Genomic DNA, 18544 nt, shown 5'->3' with positions numbered 1-18544 from the left:
CACAGCTCATGTTAACCACCCATAATGCAACTGCATTATAGCATGAACGAATTCACGTGTAATGCTGCGTTCACACCGAACGCGTGTGGGGCTTCTGGAGCGTCTGATTTACATGTTAAGTCAATGTAAACGCGCGTCTAGAGGTCCTGCGGCGCGAATCGGCCGTTGACGCCCGAGTTGAAAAATCTGAACTTTGGCATAAATTCGCGGCGCGTTAACCAATCAGGGACTCTGCTTTGGGAGTTACGTGTTTATGACGTGATCAGTGGTGCACTGGAGACCAGAACAAAGATGGAGGACAAATTAATAGTTGCGGTGTGTGGCCACCCTGAATTGTACGATGTAGCATCATATTTTTATCGACACAGGAATAAAAAGGACCTTGCCTGGAAGAGGATAAGCGAGGAAATCGGACCATCAGCTGGCCCATCAGCTGCTGCTGTACCCACTGGTGTGTACAGGCATTTATTCTTTTGCTAACATGCTTCCAATAAACAGTATTCATTTCTGCTCAATAGAGTTATTGCTCATTTGCACTGCCTTATTTCAGATTTTCAGTTAAACTTTTCTGTGAACATCTTCTCATTGCACTATTTTTTTTTTTTTTACAGTACCACAATCGAAGAGGAGGAGAAGGCCTCGGGAAGAGTCTGTGAATTTTGAAAAGGAGCTGTTAACAGCTCTGAGATCCAGGCCTCAACCTCCTCCCTGCTCCGAGGATGAGCATTTTCTTTTAAGTCTGCTTCCGTCCCTGCAGAAGTTGCCGCCTCAGACGAAGGAATTCGTCAAATTTCAAATGCATAAATTAATTTATGAAAGCAGCACTGTTCTGCTTCTACGGAGGATCCTACGGAGTAGATTTTTTTAATTAAATGAGGCAGCAATTTCTGCAGGGAATGAAACAGACTTTGTCTCCTTTCTCCTCTTTAATTTGTGTCCCTCACTATCCCATCGTCCCTCTTCCAATGAATGGTCCTTTTTATTGCTGTCTCACATGTAAATGGTTTAAATGTTATTTTTTTTGAAGTTATTAATGTTAATTTGTCACATGTAAATAGTTCAAATGTTATTTTTATATTATTAAAGTTATTATTAATGTCAATCATTTTTATGTTTTTATTAATTCTATATTTGTAGTGACCAAAAGTTTGGTGTGGTACACAACAGAGTAAACCATTATATATGTCACAGGAAATTCCAGTCTGATTTAAAAAAAATAATAATTTTATTTTTTCAGTAAGATTAGATTACTTATGGCAAACATTTGTTTATTTGTACTATGTCATATTGCAAAAACACACAGTATAGCAAGACAACAAATAATTGTTTCTTTTTAAACAGACCTGTGCAAAAAATTATTTAAAGTTTTACTATTTATCATGTTTTAATCACTTCACCTTATCAACTGTTGTGGAAAACAAACTCAGCAAACGTTAGTGTTATGTGACAGTTATGACTCAGGAAATAAAAAAATGTGCATGTTGTGATGGAGCTGACGAAGCCTGGAACCGAGGCAACATCAGAGTCACTTTAGAACCTCCTGATAAGTGCAAGTGAGTTGAGGTGCAGCCATTACCTGCAAACAGGGAAAACACAAGAGAATAACACATTATAATACAAGGTATGTTTATAAAAGAGATATAACTATATATAGTCAAGCTCTTTGTAGTTTTGTGGGTGGCTCTTAAAAGAGCCGTTGTGGGTCAGTCCTTGGGAGGACATGACAGAAAAAATTATTCAGTGGGCTGCCATGAGACTGCTCCTTCCGCAGAAAAGTGGGCCATAAAGGTGTCTCTCACTCGGAGTGCCTCTCTGGAGGAGTTATTGGCTGCAACCCGTCCCAGACCTGGCAGCGGCTCCTCTCCGGTGGCCACAACCTCCCTCACTGCAGGTGCCTGTCTCGCTGCTGAGGACCTCATAAAATTGTGGAGAACACATGTCGCCTTCACACATTTCTCCGCAACTTCAGGGTGGACCTCAATCAGGCGGCGGTACAGCCTCCACTGCGCAGACAGCATCCCAAAGGCATCCTCCACCACCAGCCGGGCTCGGGAGAGGCGGTAGTTGAGGATGCGCTTCTCTCTGGGAAGGACACGCCCAGGGAATGGACGCATCAGGTTTCTTCGCAGCGGGAAGGCCGCATCTGCTACAAAGACATGGGGCTGGGGTCCTCTATGGTCCACTCCGGGTATTGGATGGTCAGGTGGCAGATGGAGTGTGCCACTACGAAGCGCCTGACCAAAGGCGGAGTTGGCCAGTATCCCACCATCGCTCGTCCTGCCGTATCCCCCGACATCAATCACCCGGAAGCGACTGTGTGCATCCACAACCGCAAGGAGAACTATAGAAAAGGTTCCCTTATAGTTGTGGAACTGGGATCCTGAGTTGGGGGGTGCCTTTAGAACAACGTGTTTGCCGTCCAGTGCTCCACCGCAGAGCGGGAAGTTCCACCGCTGATGGAAGTCCTCCGCAATGGACCTCCAGTCATCTGTGGAGGGCACAGCCATAAACTCCCCCACCAGGCAGTCCCAGATGGCAGTGACCACGTCGGGGATGATGCTGCAGACTGTGGAGACACCAACCTGGTCCTGAATGAGTCCCCAGTGGCGAGAAACCTGAAAAAACAGTTATAAATACTATAAATGTACTTGTACTTATATAGTACTAATTAATAATTATAAAGGACTAATGCTTAATGTTTTACTTTACCATATGCTGAGATTTGTTTGCTCCAGGCGCTCTGCAGCTGGAATTGAGCGCCTGAAGTTGGTGTCCTGGTACAAAATCCGCGCACCAATGCGGGCCAACAGGTCATCAAACTGGGACCGAGACAGACGGAAGTACCACTGAAAGTGGCCGTCATCCAGACGCAGCTCCTTGGAGTAAATGGTGAAACTCACCAAACTGGGAGCGTCTCTGGACAATCTCATGAACCCAGACATGGCGAGCCCGCCAATGCCGCTGATGGGCTTTACGAAGTGAATAAATACAACCTACTCTCTCAGCAACATCCATATCCGCCATTATCAAGCAAGGTACAGTACCGCGCCAGGCAGAAGCTCCTCCCATGACGCGAATTTGCGTCTGAACACACTTTGTTTAGACGCGCGAATTGAGTGAATTTTACGCGCGTCTGAAGCGTCTGACTTCAAAATGTTCAAGCGTCCAACTAGACGCGTCTGGCGCGAATTTGACGCCCCAGACGCGTTCGGTGTGAACGCAGCATTAAGAATAGTTAAGCTCCATTGAAAGAAAAATGGATAATCTTAAATATTACATTGAACAAAGTGAACAAAAATACAAATGTATCTTAAAAGATAAAGATGGGGCACGAGAAAGTGAGTGCGGGGAGGTGATCACGACAACAAAAGGATCGTTGTGGAATCTGAAAAGACATGTGTCAAGGCACACATGGAACAAAAATGTAAAGGTAAGTAACTCTTTGTATCTATCTCCAAATATTAAATGCAGCATTCTAATTTAATTGCCACCTTAACTGTAATGTTAACTGTAATGTCTTAACTGTAACGACCTAAGCCACCAACTCAATGAATTTGTTAATTTGTAATTTTGTATTACTGATTACTACTCAAAATTAATTTTAGTGTAATATTTACTTGCAGAGGAAGAAGCAAACATGTAAAGAGGCTGAGAAGAGTAGATTCAAAAGCTTATTTCAACAAAAAACAAAAATAAATATATCAGAGGAATATAGAGGAAGTGTGAACTGGACCAGGCCTTCTTTAAAATGGTCTACATGGACTATGAGCCACTCACCAAAGGAGAAAGTGAGGGGATGCGTTATTTTGCGAACATTGCACTACATCCCAACTTGCTACAGCATGGTCCGTGACACACTCATGCCACATGCCTTATTCGAGTTCGAGGATACGCTGCACACTCTCCTACAGCACATCAATGGACTCTCATTGGCTGTTGATATTTGGACAAGCTGAAGGGGTCACAGTCTTCACCTGAGATGTCTGATCCACTTACTCCAACTGTCTATAAAAGATGCAATTGCGAAGCATTGTGCAGTCAATTCAGTAATCAACAAGGTCGGAAAAGTAGTCAAAACAGTAAGAAACAGCACACTGACCACAGAGGAAATCAACAAATTAGGTGTTCGTCCCACAACTGTGTGCACAACCAGATGGAACAGTCAGTTGTGCATGATAGAATCAGTGCTAAAAATGTTTGGGAAGGATGTGCTGTGGCAAAACAGGCTGACATCGATCACCGGTCTCTTGCTTCAAGGCTTAGTGAGAGTAATTAAACTGTTTGCCGAACTGACAGATAGTTTACAAAAAGAACTAGGAAACCTGCCCAGACAGCATCATAATGTGACCCAGATCCGGCCCATGTCTGATACATGTGGATTACACACAGACCAGATGTGGGCTGGATCTGGGCCGATATTATGTTGCTGTCAGGGTGGGGATGATCCTGGAGACATTTATTGATTGCTGAAGAATTGATAGTAGAATTAAAGGGGTGGTTCAATGCGATTTCACTTTTTTAAATTTAGTTAATGTGTAATGTTGCTGCTTTAGCATAAACAGTATCTGCAAAGTTACAGCGGTGAAATTTCAATGCAAACGGAGATATTGTCTTGTAAAGTTATGGCAGTTTAATGCCTACAAAAACGACCGGTTTGGACTACAACAAGCTTTTCCCGGGTTGGTGACATCATAAACCCAAAGTGGGCGAGGCCATGTGGCACAGCATAATGGAAGCGGAAGAGTTATGTACACCGGACGTGAGCGGCACGACGCGTCAAAAGATAATAGAACCCATTATAATCTAATATTTTCTACACTGGATGCGGCGCTGAAGACAGCTTTCAGAATCTACACGAGTTCAATGCTGGATTTGCACAAAGGCTATTGCTAAAAGAAGCAGTTCCCACTTTAAAAGCAGAAGCTGCTATTTATTGGCTTCAAACTGTAAGTACGTTTTATTGTTTGTACATGTCTTTTAAGCTTATAGTTCTGTTGCTATTTTTGGTTGCATTGTTACGTCCCACATAAGTCTAAGGGTAAATGTGGATGCAACATTTACATCATTTACATTTATTTACACAGGGGTGTGGCGTTTCCGGAAGCTTCAGCGAAATCACGATACACTGGGCCAGCTACCAACCTGCTAACCAATCTAAGCACACTGCGTATTTCGGAGGGAGTGGTTTCTTAGAAGCAGGAAGTCAAACAAGCTGTTCATATGACAGTGGAAACAGAGGTGTAGAATAAAGGTAAAATATATGAAAAATACAGCGTTTTCAAAAAAACAAAGCATTAAGACATGTTAAACTGTGTCCCAAAAACACAATCAAGCCTAGAAAAAACTACTGAACCACCCCTTTAAAATACATTGGGAAATACCAGGTCTGCTGCTAGGAAAGTACCCAAAAGATGTGTGTTTAACGTATGGGAACAAGAATAAACAATGGAAAGTACCAAAAATATCCTTACATAAAGATTTTAAAAAATGTATGAGAAGTAAAAATTAGTGGTGGCAGAACGCCAAGGTGCAGCTAAAAAAGAAAGATAACTGAGAGAATTCCCATTGGACCTATAGCAAAAAGAAAAAGGTATATGAAACAAAGTTTTGCAGCTCAGATGTGAAGCTGGCATCTCACTTTGTTGCTTGGTCATAAAGATTATCTTCTGAGACCTGGAACTTCTGACTTTCTTTGGGACCAAAGAACTGAAGAGACACTGAGACTGCAGATTGCAACATGCCCTTGGACACCATGGACATTCCTTATGTTGCCCTGTTGTGCCTGGAGCAGGAAGACCATTTGCTGGAAAACCATACCCGGGATTTCCTCCAGTTAGCGTGCCAAACGCACTACCCAGACCACTCGCTCTGTATATTCTACATCACAGGCCTGAGCGAGCAGTCCAAGGCATGCCTTCCAGCGGATGGTCTACAAGAGGATTTTGCCACATTCGTGGAATGGGTGCTGGTGAACAATGACTCACCATTTACCATCGGCCCCGCAGAGGATGACTTCGCCACCAGTCCCACACCACCGCCAGAGACCAGTCAGCCACCACCAGCGAACAACACGACAGAGGTGTTACATGAGCCCACCGCAGATTGAGGAGGCCATCCTACCACTATGGATGAGCCAGGACCAAGGATAAGGTTGGAGGTTACCATCGTCCCGGGGCACGCTTCACATCAAGGATCTGACTAGGTGCACGAGCTGGCAACACCAGTCATCGCTGAGGGAGTGCTCGTAGAGCTCGAGGGCTGGGAGGAAAGCCCCGCCCACAACACCACCACTGTGGTTGAGTTGACTGTAGTCCCTAGTAATTATTCCTGAATTCCCTGTATGACCACCCAGCCTCCGTCTCCCGCCTCCTCATTCAGCCAGTTCCTCAGCCCCACCATCGCTACTGACCTTCAGCCACTTTACATCTTTCACATGCCAGGTAGAGATGCCAAGTTTCTTCAGGTCACCAGCACAGATGATCCCCTGTCTCTGCCTCCAGCCTCTGTGCCCTCTGCTTCACCTTGGCCCATCGACTCTACAGCTCCACCAGACACCATCGGCCATACAGCTTCTCCGGGCTCTCTCGTTTCTCCTGCTCTGCCTTAGTCAGCCGTCGACCTACCTGCACCTTCGGCTCCGTCTGCCTCCGCCTTCCTTCCAGCTCCGCCTCCATCCTCAGTCCCACCAGCTAAGCCTCTGCCCCCTGGACGTCCGCATCCACCTCCGACGCTCGTTGCCATGGCTCCTCTTTGGTCTCCAGGAAAATCAGATGGGCGTGGGCTCATTGGCTCCATCTGGGTCTCCTTCTTTGGCTGCATCTTCGTCAGTCATCCCCAGAGTGTCATCCGCCATCGAGTCATCTCCTCCCTGGCTTCTCCCGCCTTCGACTGCCCTGGGGTCTCGTTCTAAACAAAGGAACATGCCTGTGCTTTTAAAACGCCAACAATTGGAAAAGATGGAAAAACTTTTTACACTGTTTTAAAACACAGCACGAGAAACTGAAAAAGCAGAGAGATGCAAAGATGCCTGTTTAATGCATTAATCTAGTTTATATAAAAAACAACTTTTTTCTCTTTATTTTTTTCATCACCACTAGGCTAGCTAGGGTGAACAAAGTGCAAGAATTGATATTAAAATCTATATTATTTGAAGTTTATAATATGAGTGAGTCTTCAAAAAGATCAGGGTAGCTACTCGCCAATAGCAGATTACAAGAGGGCAATATCTTTATCCATTATCTACTATTGAACTATTCAGAAATGTGTCTAAAGTCCACATTCTTTTACTTCATATTTCATAGCTTTCCAATATGATCACTGTTGATGAGGAGCTTAATATGATCGCTATTCCTAACGCTGTACCGTACACCATACCTGAGCGCGCAATAGAATCGTCCCCCATTAAAACCATTGTGTATAGGTGCATTTAAAACATTAACCCTTATTTTTTTGTTAGGTTTTTAATGACATTTTTATATTTAATTAAAGTGACACAGAGTAAAAAACTGAAAAATCACTAAACAATCCTTAGGGGGGCTGCGCCAATGCAAAGCACAAATTTTTGGTGGGGCTAAAGCCCTAGCAAATCCTCTCAGCTTGGCGCCGCAACCGGACTGAACATGTCTGATCCCTTCGGATTCGAATCTCATTTAAAATGTGATATTGTAACTGTTACTGGGTAAGAAATTACATTGTTATTGATAGACATTTCTTAAATACACAACTTTAGCAGGATCTGTCTAAAGTTTTCATGGAACAAACTTAATTTTCAGTCATTAATCTAAGTAAATTTACTCTCATTACATATACAACCTATGCAATTTACATTTCTTCAAAAAACAAAACAAAAATACATCTTCTTATAAATGTATAATATTTTAATTGATCTAAAATTTGTGATTTATGGCCATCCACTTTATAAGCTGAAAGTGCAACATCATTCAGGGTGGGTTGAGCAGGTGTGAGTACAAATGTGGTATTGCTGAGAGTTGTTAAAAAATTGTTTTCTTTGTGTGTGGAAGGACATATTTTCAGCCAAGCGCTGTGTGTATATAAACACCAATAAATACCATTGTACTGAAGTGTGATTGTGCCCGAGTCATAATTTCTTGTACAGAACCGTTATTACCATCACACTGCTTTACAGACACACATGGTTTGTACACGTCACTCAAACACAGAAGCAGGAAACAGGAAACTCTTCAGTTCAGAGACAGATAAACTGAAGTGTAGTTGAGCTGTTGTGTGTTTGTGTCTCTGTATTTATGCAGTAAAATGGCAGAAGCCAGATTTTCTCAGGATGAATTCCTGTGTCCAGTGTGTCAGGATATACTGAAGGATCCAGTGACCACTTCCTGTGGACACAGTTACTGTAAAAGCTGTATTACAGACTGCTGGGATCAGGAGGATCAGAAGAGAGTCTACAGCTGTCCTCAGTGCAGACAGACCTTCAGTCCAAGACCTGCTTTAGCTAAAAACACCATGCTGGCTGAAGTGGTGGAGAAACTGAAGAATACTGAAATTACTGCTGACTGTTTTGCTGGAGCTGGAGATGTGCAGTGTGACGTCTGTACTGGAAGAAAACACAAAGCCGTCAAGTCCTGTCTGGTGTGTCTGGACTCTTACTGTCAGAATCACCTTGAACAACATGAGAGTTTGTTAAAAGGAAAGAGACACAATCTGACTGATGCCACTGGACGACTGCAGGAGATGATCTGCCAGAAACACAACAAGATCCTTGAGGTTTTCTGCCGCACTGATCAGAAGTGTATATGTGTGTTGTGTACGATGGATGAACATAAAAACCACGACACTGTATCAGCTGCAGCACAGAGGACAGAGAAACAGGTATGAACTTAAAGAGGTCCCGTTATGCTCATTTACAGGTTCATAATTTTGTTATGGGGTCTACTAGAATATATTTACATCATTTAATGTTCAAAAAACTCATTTTCTTATAATTTATATTGTTGCAGTGCCCGTTTTCACCCACTGTCTGAACTGTTTTAGTTTCGGTTTCTTTAACCCTCTGGGGTCTGAGGATTTTTGGGGCCCTGGAGAAGTTTTGACATGCCCTGACGTTTGTGCTTTTTTCAGTTGTTCATAAACATATTAAAGGTGCCCTAGAATTAAAAATTGCATTTATCTTGGCATAGTTAAATAACAAGAGTTCAGTACATGGAAATGACATACAGTGAGTCTCAAACACCATTGTTTCCTCCTTCTTATATAAATCTCATTTGTTTAAAAGACCTCCGAAAAACAGGCGAATCTCAACATAACACCGACTGTTACGTAACAGTCAGGGTGTACGGCCCCAATTAGGGCTGGGCGATATATCGCATGAGATTGTCACGCGCATTTCGTCAGTAAAGCCGATTCCCTGATTACCGCTAAATCGACATCACCTGCTTTCAAATGCAGCGGTATTTAATAGACAGAGCCGTAGGTCACTGAAAAGCCACGCAATATCGCGTTCATTATCGAAGGCGATTCATCTGCGATACGAACGCGATATTGCGTGGTTTTTGTAAGACACTTTTTGTCAAGAAACACAGTATGCGTGGGGGTGTGAATCTGCATGAATAATGGGCCATTTACACCTGAGAAGACAAAGGAATCACATAGTAATGATCTGAAATGACTTGCATATTAATGAGGCATTTCAGTCAGGTAGGCTGTGAAAAAAACCCTCTGTAATAATGTCTCAGCTCATCATAAACAGCAATACTGTGAAATATTATTACAATTTAAAATAATGGTATTCTATTATATTCTTTAAAATATAATGTATTTCTGTGGTGCAAAGTGTCTGAACAATTATGTTACCTCTATGGCATTTCATATAGGCTTTTAGCTTAAAAGCATGCACATTTGGAGAAATATTGATGGATTCTTATATATTTATGTCAATTTTCTATACTGAGAAATAATATTTATTGTCATCACTATGAGTGCTGGATACTGTGTTTTTAATTCATACTTGCAGCCGGAGGGTGCTCTTTACACCTTTAGTCCACAAATTTATAATATAAAGAAGAAAAGGAACTAGGAACTAACTGCATGTCTTCTAGAGATCGCTAACCATTGCTTTAACATCCAAATAAACACTTTTCAAGACAATAAATACACGATTGAGACGATAAATGCATGTATTGCCTCTGAATTTGCCTCTGAATAGCGCTCGCTCCGTGGGCGTGGCCGCATTAGCGGATAATGAGCTGAATCACAGACTTCTGACATGGCTCTCTTTTCATACAGATTACATAAACACAGAATGTTTGTTTTCTATTTGACTTGCACGATTTAAAACCTGACATTTCAACATTTCTTTAGACGTGTCATTTTTTTGTCATTAGTATTCATAAGTTACAGTTCATTTTCTGAGAACTATCATATTGGACTTCGTTCAGAGGGAGAGGAGAGATCACGCATCATGTTAGTTTTCTTTATTTTACAAAAAGCACAACATTGTGTTTTTACTCTGAGTGTACACAAATAAAAGAAGATATTCTATAGTTTCAATTGATATATTACTTATGTCTCTATGACAAGAAATGACGGAGTATTTTAAGTCTGTTTTGCTGCAATGTGAAAAAAAAACCTGCAAAACGCGCCGGCGCGTTTTCAGACCTCAGAGAGTTAAGGCAAGCGTGAGCTTAGGGGGCGGGGAGCACGAGAATTAAAGGGGCCGCGCAGCATAAATTGGCTCATATTTAATGATGCCCCAAAATAGGCAGTTAAAAAAATTAATTAAAAAAAATCTATGGGGTATTTTGAGCTGAAACTTCACAGACACATTCAGGGGACACCTTAGACTTATATTACATCTTGTAAAAAAACGTTTGATGGCACCTTTAATGGAAAAAGTGTCATTACACTGTATTCAGCACAAACTATGCTACCATAATATGTGAGAAACATGTATGTACATGTTTGTGTTTTTGAAGGAATAATGTTCATGCGTGGTTATTGAAAAAACAAAAAACTTAAGTCACTGAAATAAGGTCAAAAAAAAAATAATGTTATATATGTGTTCACAAGACTTCTGGGTATTGGAGGTTGTAGACTAGAGTTTTTGCTTCAAAATGATGCATTAATTATTCTGCCCGCTTGTTCATACAAAACAATAGAGAGATTTAAATTTTCTATCTTTTAATCTTTGGTCAAGAAACACAGTATGCGTGGAGGCTTGAATCATCATGAATAATGGGTCATTTACACCTGAGAAGACAAAAGAATCGCATAATGAGCTGTAATGACCTGCATAAATAATGAGGCCTTCCAGTCAGGTAGGCTGTGAAAAAAGCTCATCATGGTGTATATCAAACATACAGAAAAAACAGCAATACTGTGAAATATTATTACAATTTAAAATAATGATATTCTATTATATTCTTTAAAATATAATGTATTTCTGTTATGCAAAGTGTCTGAACAATTATGTTACCTCTATGGCATTTCATATAGGCTTTTAGCTTAAAAGCATGCACATTTGGAGAAATATTGATGGATTCTCATATGTTTGTCAATTTTCTATACAGAGGAGTAATATTTATTCAATATTTATTGTCATAACTATGAGTGCTGGATACTGTGTTTTCAATTCATACTTGGAGCCGGAAGGCGCTCTGTGCACCTTTAGTCCACCAATGCCTCCTAAAGAAGAACAACCATGTGACTCTCCAGGAACTAACAGAGGCCAGAGATCGCTAACTATGGCTATTCAAAACACTTTTCAAGACAATAAATACACGATTGAGACAATGTATACATGTATTGACCTATTGACTCAGAATTTGCATCTGAATAGCGCTGGCTCCATGGGCGTTGCCGCATTAGTGGATAATGAACTGAATCACAGACTTCTGACATGGCTCTCTTTTCATACAGATTATATAAACAGAGAATATTTGAGAATATTCAGAGAGAGATGACAGATCACGCATCATGTTAGTTTTATTTATTTTACAAAAAGCACAACATTTAGTTTTTACTCTGAGTGTACACAAATAAAAGAAGATATTCCACAGATTAAAATTATGTATAACTCTTAACTGTATGTGCAACATTGACAGTATTTTGAGTCTCTTTCACACTGGTAAGAAAAAAACCATGGTGACTTTTTGTCCCTACTGTTTATGTTCACAGACATAACCGACTGTTTATGTGAACTTTGTGTTTTTGACAACCTTGTGTGTATTTGACAGTTTAAGCACAATAAAACATGAAAGAGAAGTTAGTTTGATACTCATGAGATGTCTGACAGCCAGCTTTCTGTGCGTTTGCTTTAGATGTGTTCGCTCAGAAAATTATATATTAGAAGTTTAAACTGATATAACTTTCAAACGCATGCAGAAGATAAACTTTCATGCAGAAGAACCCCACTGTCCCTGAGCGCGATCGCAAAAACAAGAAGATGTCTCTTTACTCTCGGAGGCAGATGTTTCCAAACTCATCCTTTCCAATCACCCTACTACCTGTCCGCTTGACCCTATCCCCACTCATCTTCTTCAGGCCATCTCCTTCTCAATTCTACCTGCACTCGCTCACATTATCAATACTTCTCTTCACACTGGTACATTTCCTACAGCATTTAAGCAGGCTAGGATTACTCCACTACCTAAGAAACCCACTCTAAATCCAGCACTTTCAGAAAACTACAGACCGGTTTCCCTTTTTCCATTCATTCCAAAAACACTTGAGAGAGTTGTGTTCAACCAACTATCTACTTCTCTCACACAGAACAACCTCCTTGACAACAACAAGTCTGGCTTCAAGAGTGGCCACTCAACAGACTGCCCTGCTCTCAGTCACTGAAGCCCTGAGACTGGCACGTGCAACTTCAAAATCATCAATACTCATCTTGCTGGATCTGTTGTCTGCTTTTGACACAGTTAACCACCAGATCCTCCTGTCAACACTCACGACAAAGGGCATCTCAGGAACCGCACTCCAGTGGTTCAAGTCTTACCTCTCAAGTTGGTTCTTCAGGGCATCTTGGAGAGGTGAGGTATCTAAGTCGCATCATCTTGCTACTGAGGTACCTCAGGGCTCCGTGCTTGGACCACATCTCTTCTCCATCTACATGTCATCACTAGGATCTGTTATTCAGGAACATGGTTTTTCCTATCACTGTTATGGTAATGACATACAGCTCTACCTCTCATTCCAACCAGATGATCCGACTGTTGCTGCTCGCATCACAGCCTGCCTGACAGCCATTTCTGCCTGGATGAAGGACCATTACCTTCAACTCAAGCTTGCAAAAACAGAACTGCTTGTGGTCGGTGCCAACCCAACACTTCATCATAACCTTTCCATTCAACTTGGGTCGTCAACCATTACTGCTTCCAGAATAGCCAGGAACCTTAGAGTGGTGATGGATGATCATTTAAGCTTCACATATCATTTCGCTACAACGACCCCGTCCTGCAGATTTGCCTTATACAACATTAGGAAGACTTGACCCTTTCTATCGGAGCATTCCACACAAATTCTTGTCCAAGCTCTTGTTCTATCCAGACTGGACTATTGTAATGCTCTCTTGGCTGGCCTTTTCAAGGCTCTAATGTATGCCAACAGAACAATCACTGGCTCTGCACCACTATTCCTAAATTCACTACTTTAGACTTATGTGCCCTCCAGAAGTTTGCGTTCTGCAAGTGAACAGCCACTTGTGGTGCCATCCCAAAGGGGCACAAAATCACTCTCACTGATCTCTTCTTGGTCTGTTCCCTGCTGGTGGAATGACCTGCCTAGCTCTATCTGGGCAGCTGAGTCTTTAGCCATTTTTTTAAAAACTAAAGACATATTTTTTTTTGTCAACACTTGACACAGTAATATTAACACTTTTTCTACTTCTATTCTCTCTTTCAATCTATTAAAAAAAATCCTTACTACGAGCACTTTGCTGGATAAACTGGGACTTGACATGGCACTTGCACTCGTGTTGATTTGATTGCTTCTACTGTTCTCTTATGTATGTCGCTGTATGTAAATGAGTAAACAATTTTTGGGTGAACTATCCATATAAAACTAGGGATTGATTTAAATAATGAATGAATCTATAACTTTACCATGCAAAACCACTTCACTGATACTGGATTCATATCTGTTTACTTGATGATTTATGTGATGTTTCTCCTGTCATTGGTGTGTCCTTTAGCACCAGCTGAAGGAGACGCAGAGGTCGTTCCAGCAGAGGATCCAGCAGAGAGAGAAAGATCTCCAGCAGCTGAGAGAGGCTGTGAAGTCTCATAAGGTGAGTCTGGAGAACAAGAGAAGTTTGGGAACTCTTAGTCAGGACTCACTGAAACCACTGTGTGATTGTGATGTGTGTCCTAACAGAGCTCTGCACAGACAGCAGTGGAGGACAGTGAGAGGATTGTCATTGAGCTCATCCCCCCCATCGAGAGAAGCCGCTCTGAGGCCACACAGTGGATCAGAGATCAGGAAAAGACTGCAGTGAGTCGAGCTGAAGGACGACTGGAACGACTGGAGCAGGAGATCAATGATCTGAGGAGGAGAGACTCTGAGCTGGAGCAGCTTTCACACACACAGGATCACATCCATTTCCTGCAGGTAACAGAGATCTAGAAGAACAGGATCATAGTGGACTTGAGCAAGAGACTCGCAGAGAAACATTTCATGAGAGCAGAATGAGCCACTGACTGAAGTGTTAATCTGTGTGTTCGGTTATTATATCATCATTAGTCAGATTATTTGCCAGTAACAGGAAGTGAGGCTGTATATTATCAATGCTTCAGTTTATTTAAAACACAAAACCTGACTTTGGGATCATGTCCTAAGAGTCCTTGTGAATATCAGAGCCACTAACTGCTCAAAAGTTATAAATAATGGTCAATCTACTCATTGCCTTTGAACTGATTTTCCTGATCAAATCTACTCAACCCTGTCATGTGACTCCATTGATGCTCTTGATGTTACATTTATGTTATTGGCAGACGTCTGATCATCAAGTGTTTTACTAGAAGGTTACATATAGTGTAAGTGTCAAATGCTAGAACTTGTAGCTCTAACATGATATAATGAATATGAGAAGAATGAAGCTTATGCTGTGAAAGTGCTGGATTGAGGAGAGTTACTAAAGATCAACAAGATCCACTCAAATCTGACAGTAGAGCAGGTTATTGTCTGAAGTGTGGAGGTGATGAGCTTTGATTTCTGTTTTCTGTAGAGTTTCCAGTCTCTCTCAGCTCCTCCTGAATCTACAGATGTAAATGACGATCCCTTCAGTTCTCTCTCCTCTTTTGATTTTGTGAGAGAATCTGTCCTTCAGCTGAGAGACAAACTGGAGGATTTCTGCAAAGAGGAGCTCAAGAAGATCTCTGACAGAGGTAAAGTCCTGGAGATTCATCTGCTCTCAGAAATTATCCTCCATCATCTCATATCATGTAGAAGATCATATTAGAAATGTCTTAGGAACGGATGCAGGGATCATTTTCTCTTGACATGATAATCACACTCTTCATGTCTGTTGATTTCCACAGTCACTTTCACCAACATTGTTCCCAGGACCAGGAACGACTTCCTACAATGTAAGTCACTAAGAAAACAAGTAGAAAAACTCACTGAGTGTGTTCATGTTCTTCCTGTAGAAGGAGAAAGAAAACATGACAGAAGAGTTTTATACTTGATCATGTAAATGATGATTTGCACAGGATATCTGGTAAACTGTACTGAGACACTGCTGATATATTGAACATGAAGAGTTCAGATACATTACAGTTTTTTTTTTTTCAACTGGTTACACACAAAATCCTTATTTGTCACACAATTTCTGAAACACTCAAACACCAGAACCACACACCAAATCTGCAAAACCACACACTGATTCTCGGCCTTTGACTTGCTAAACACACATGATTCTCTATGTAACACACAAAAATCTAACAGGAAGTATCTTGATTTCCTTTTTCAAACACAACCATTGTTACTGTCCAAAATACACATGGTTGACATATTTCTTTTCTTTAGTACTGTGTAATACTGTATTCACAACCACAAATGCTTACAGTAAAAAATAGTTTGGTTTCAATATTGCTTTAGTGTTTACCGTGAATTTTTCAACATCTCTCTGCCAATTTCAATCTTGTACAGAAATGTACGTAAGAGCTCATGAAAAAAGAGCTTTAGGTTTTGAATAACTGTGTGTATATGATGTATCTAAAAATAGAATATTATGGCAAAGGTGTTTGCAACGTAAGTCAAATGTTTGCTTTTGAGATGTGTTTGTGGTATTTTGAATGCAGTGCTTCATTTAGCAGGAGATGTGAGGCATTTTGCATTTTGTGTGCGCAATTCTTAGATTTGGGATTTGTGTGTAAAGTTTTGAAGAAAAAAAACTGTAAAAGTTTAGATGAATTCATAATTCCTGATTCTGATGTTTTTTTTATCTCCATCAGATTCCCATCAGCTCACTCTGGATCTGAACACAGTGAATAAACACCTACGTCTGTCTGAGAGGAACAGAGTGATTACTGGCACTCAAACAGAGCAGCCGTATCCTGATCATCCAGACAGATTTGATAATTGGGAGCAGGTGTTGTGTAGAGAGAGTGTGTGTGGACGCTGTTACTGGGAGATTGAGTGGAGTGTTGGTGTGCGTATATCAGTGTCATATAAGAGCATCAGCAGGAAAGGAGAGGGAAAAGAGTGTTGGTTTGGATCTAATGATCAGTCCTGGAGTTTGTTCTGCTCTCACTCCAGATACTCATTCAGACACAATAACAGAGGGACTAATCTCCCAGTAAAGTCCATCATCAGCAGTAGAATAGGAGTGTATGTGGATCACAGTGCAGGAACTCTCTCCTTCTACAGCGTCTCTGGAGACACAATGATCCTCATCCACACAGTCCAGACCACATTCACTCAACCGCTCTATCCTGGGTTTAGTATTTATTATAAATCATCAGTGAAATTGTGTTGATGAATCAGAACAGATTGTAGAGATTCTACCCATAATGCTTTGAGCTCATGATAAATCAGTAACACTGGCTACGTTTACATGCACCGATTTTCGTCAATCCGAATTAATTGAATCTGATTGCAGATATGTTTATATGTACTCTAAACATTGTAATCTGATTCAAATATCCATTTAAATGTGTTTTATATACATTCTGATTAAAATTTTTGCACACTCGCTCTGCGTGTGTGACGTCATATCAGTCACACTTGTGGTAACCCGGGTTGTGTCAACAGACGATGATCATGTATCGATGATAACCAGAGATATTGTCAAAAGCATCAAATCTTGGCAATATTAAGAGGATTTGGTATTTCCAATTAATGTAGGCCTGTTACATTCTTCTAGTCTATTATTATTACTATTAGGTTTGCTTCTTTTATTATCAAATTAATATTATATGTGCTGTGAGGATAATAAAAGATTAGGCTATTAGCAATCTTTGAAAATGTTTTTAACATTTTAGTTCTATTACACAATGAATTATAGGCCTATAATTAAAATTATTAAGAGTGTAGGCTATAATATTTCCGAACACTGCAGTCATCAATGAATTTAAGTGCAACTTTACTTTGAGCACCGACTTTAAGAAAACAACCTGTTTAACATGAAATTCTCATTTGTTTCTCTAGCCTATATGTACGGCCACAAGAGAAATAATGGAATAAATTCGTCTCTGAGAGAATATGCTCCGTTAATGCAGCGTCAGACAGCTCCGTCACTTACTTTCAATTTCTGTAGTGAATACTGACCGAGGTTGAGACTTTTTCACTGGCATAACGTCTAGGTTACTATTGTAACCCCCGTTCCCAGAAGGAGGGAACAGAGACGTTACGTCGATACTGACGTAATGGGATCTCACCTGGGAGCCCAATCACCTCCAAGGGTACAAAACAAGCCAATGGGATTTGGCCTGTGAGATTTACATGCCGGGCCCCTCCCCCGGCATCCGGGTATAAATAGGGCCGGCATACTCACCTTCATTCATATTTTTGCTGAGGAGCCGAGATAGGTATCTGGCCACTCAGCGGTGACTCAGAGCTATGGCAAGGGAACGTAACGTCTCCGTTCTCTGCTTTTGGGAATGGGGGTTACAATAGTAACCTAGACATTCCCATTCAGTCAGTCACATTCAACGTTACATCGATACTGACGTAACGGGGTCCCGTGGAAAGCACCATAGCAACTGAACCACGTTACGAGTGTTAGGGAGGCAGATGCTGGCAGGCCGTAGCGTGCCCAATGCAAATGCGGCCCATACTCGCAACCCTCCAGCGCCCAGAGTAAGCCCAGGAATGTCTTCCATACCAGTGGGATGGAGAGGACAGAGCGTTACAATGGAGAGGTCGAAGCTGCTGTTCCTTACCCATGGGGAAGAGTGCTTCGGAACTCAATTCCCACGTTTTTCAGCCATGACCAAAACGCCAGGAAAGCATTCCCCGAGGAGGGGAAAGCTACGGAGACCACACCCTGCCCGAGGGGAGGTAATGTGTGGAAAACACATATGGACTGGCCTGAGGACAGTAACGCATATGCAGAAGTAACGCAGAAGAT

At 41.4% G+C, this 18544-nt stretch overlaps 2 protein-coding genes across 2 annotated transcripts; one reads left to right on the top strand and one right to left on the bottom strand.

Annotated features, from left to right (window-relative positions):
* Positions 1-1314: 1314 nt before the first annotated feature.
* LOC125245091 lies at positions 1315-3403 on the bottom strand. Its single transcript, XM_048155538.1, has one exon. It carries the CDS (start codon positions 2505-2507, stop codon positions 1734-1736), a length of 774 nt encoding a protein of 257 aa, XP_048011495.1. The 5' UTR covers positions 2508-3403; the 3' UTR covers positions 1315-1733.
* Positions 3404-7751: 4348 nt separating this feature from the next.
* Positions 7752-17378, top strand: LOC125246205 (tripartite motif-containing protein 16-like). The gene is made up of 6 exons (XM_048157132.1): positions 7752-8847; positions 14168-14263; positions 14350-14583; positions 15200-15359; positions 15513-15560; positions 16428-17378. The coding sequence occupies exons 1-6, from the start codon at positions 8275-8277 to the stop codon at positions 16949-16951; spliced, it is 1635 nt and encodes a 544-aa protein (XP_048013089.1). The 5' UTR covers positions 7752-8274; the 3' UTR covers positions 16952-17378.
* Positions 17379-18544: the final 1166 nt, after the last annotated feature.

The sequence above is a fragment of the Megalobrama amblycephala genome, linkage group LG14 (assembly GCF_018812025.1).
Source record: "Megalobrama amblycephala isolate DHTTF-2021 linkage group LG14, ASM1881202v1, whole genome shotgun sequence".
Taxonomy (NCBI): Eukaryota; Metazoa; Chordata; class Actinopteri; order Cypriniformes; family Xenocyprididae; genus Megalobrama; species Megalobrama amblycephala.
Note: the sequence above shows the minus strand (reverse complement) of the source record. Positions and strands in the feature narration are given on the sequence as shown.

Coding starts and splice junctions, on each gene's coding strand:
- LOC125245091 (XM_048155538.1), bottom strand. CDS start 2,507: ATGGCTGTGCCCTCCACAGATGACTGGAGGTCCATTGCGGAGGACTTC.
- LOC125246205 (XM_048157132.1), top strand. CDS start 8,275: ATGGCAGAAGCCAGATTTTCTCAGGATGAATTCCTGTGTCCAGTGTGT. Junction 8,848..14,167: donor CACAGAGGACAGAGAAACAG/GTATGAACTTAA, acceptor TGTGTCCTTTAG/CACCAGCTGAAGGAGACGCA. Junction 14,264..14,349: donor AGGCTGTGAAGTCTCATAAG/GTGAGTCTGGAG, acceptor GTGTCCTAACAG/AGCTCTGCACAGACAGCAGT.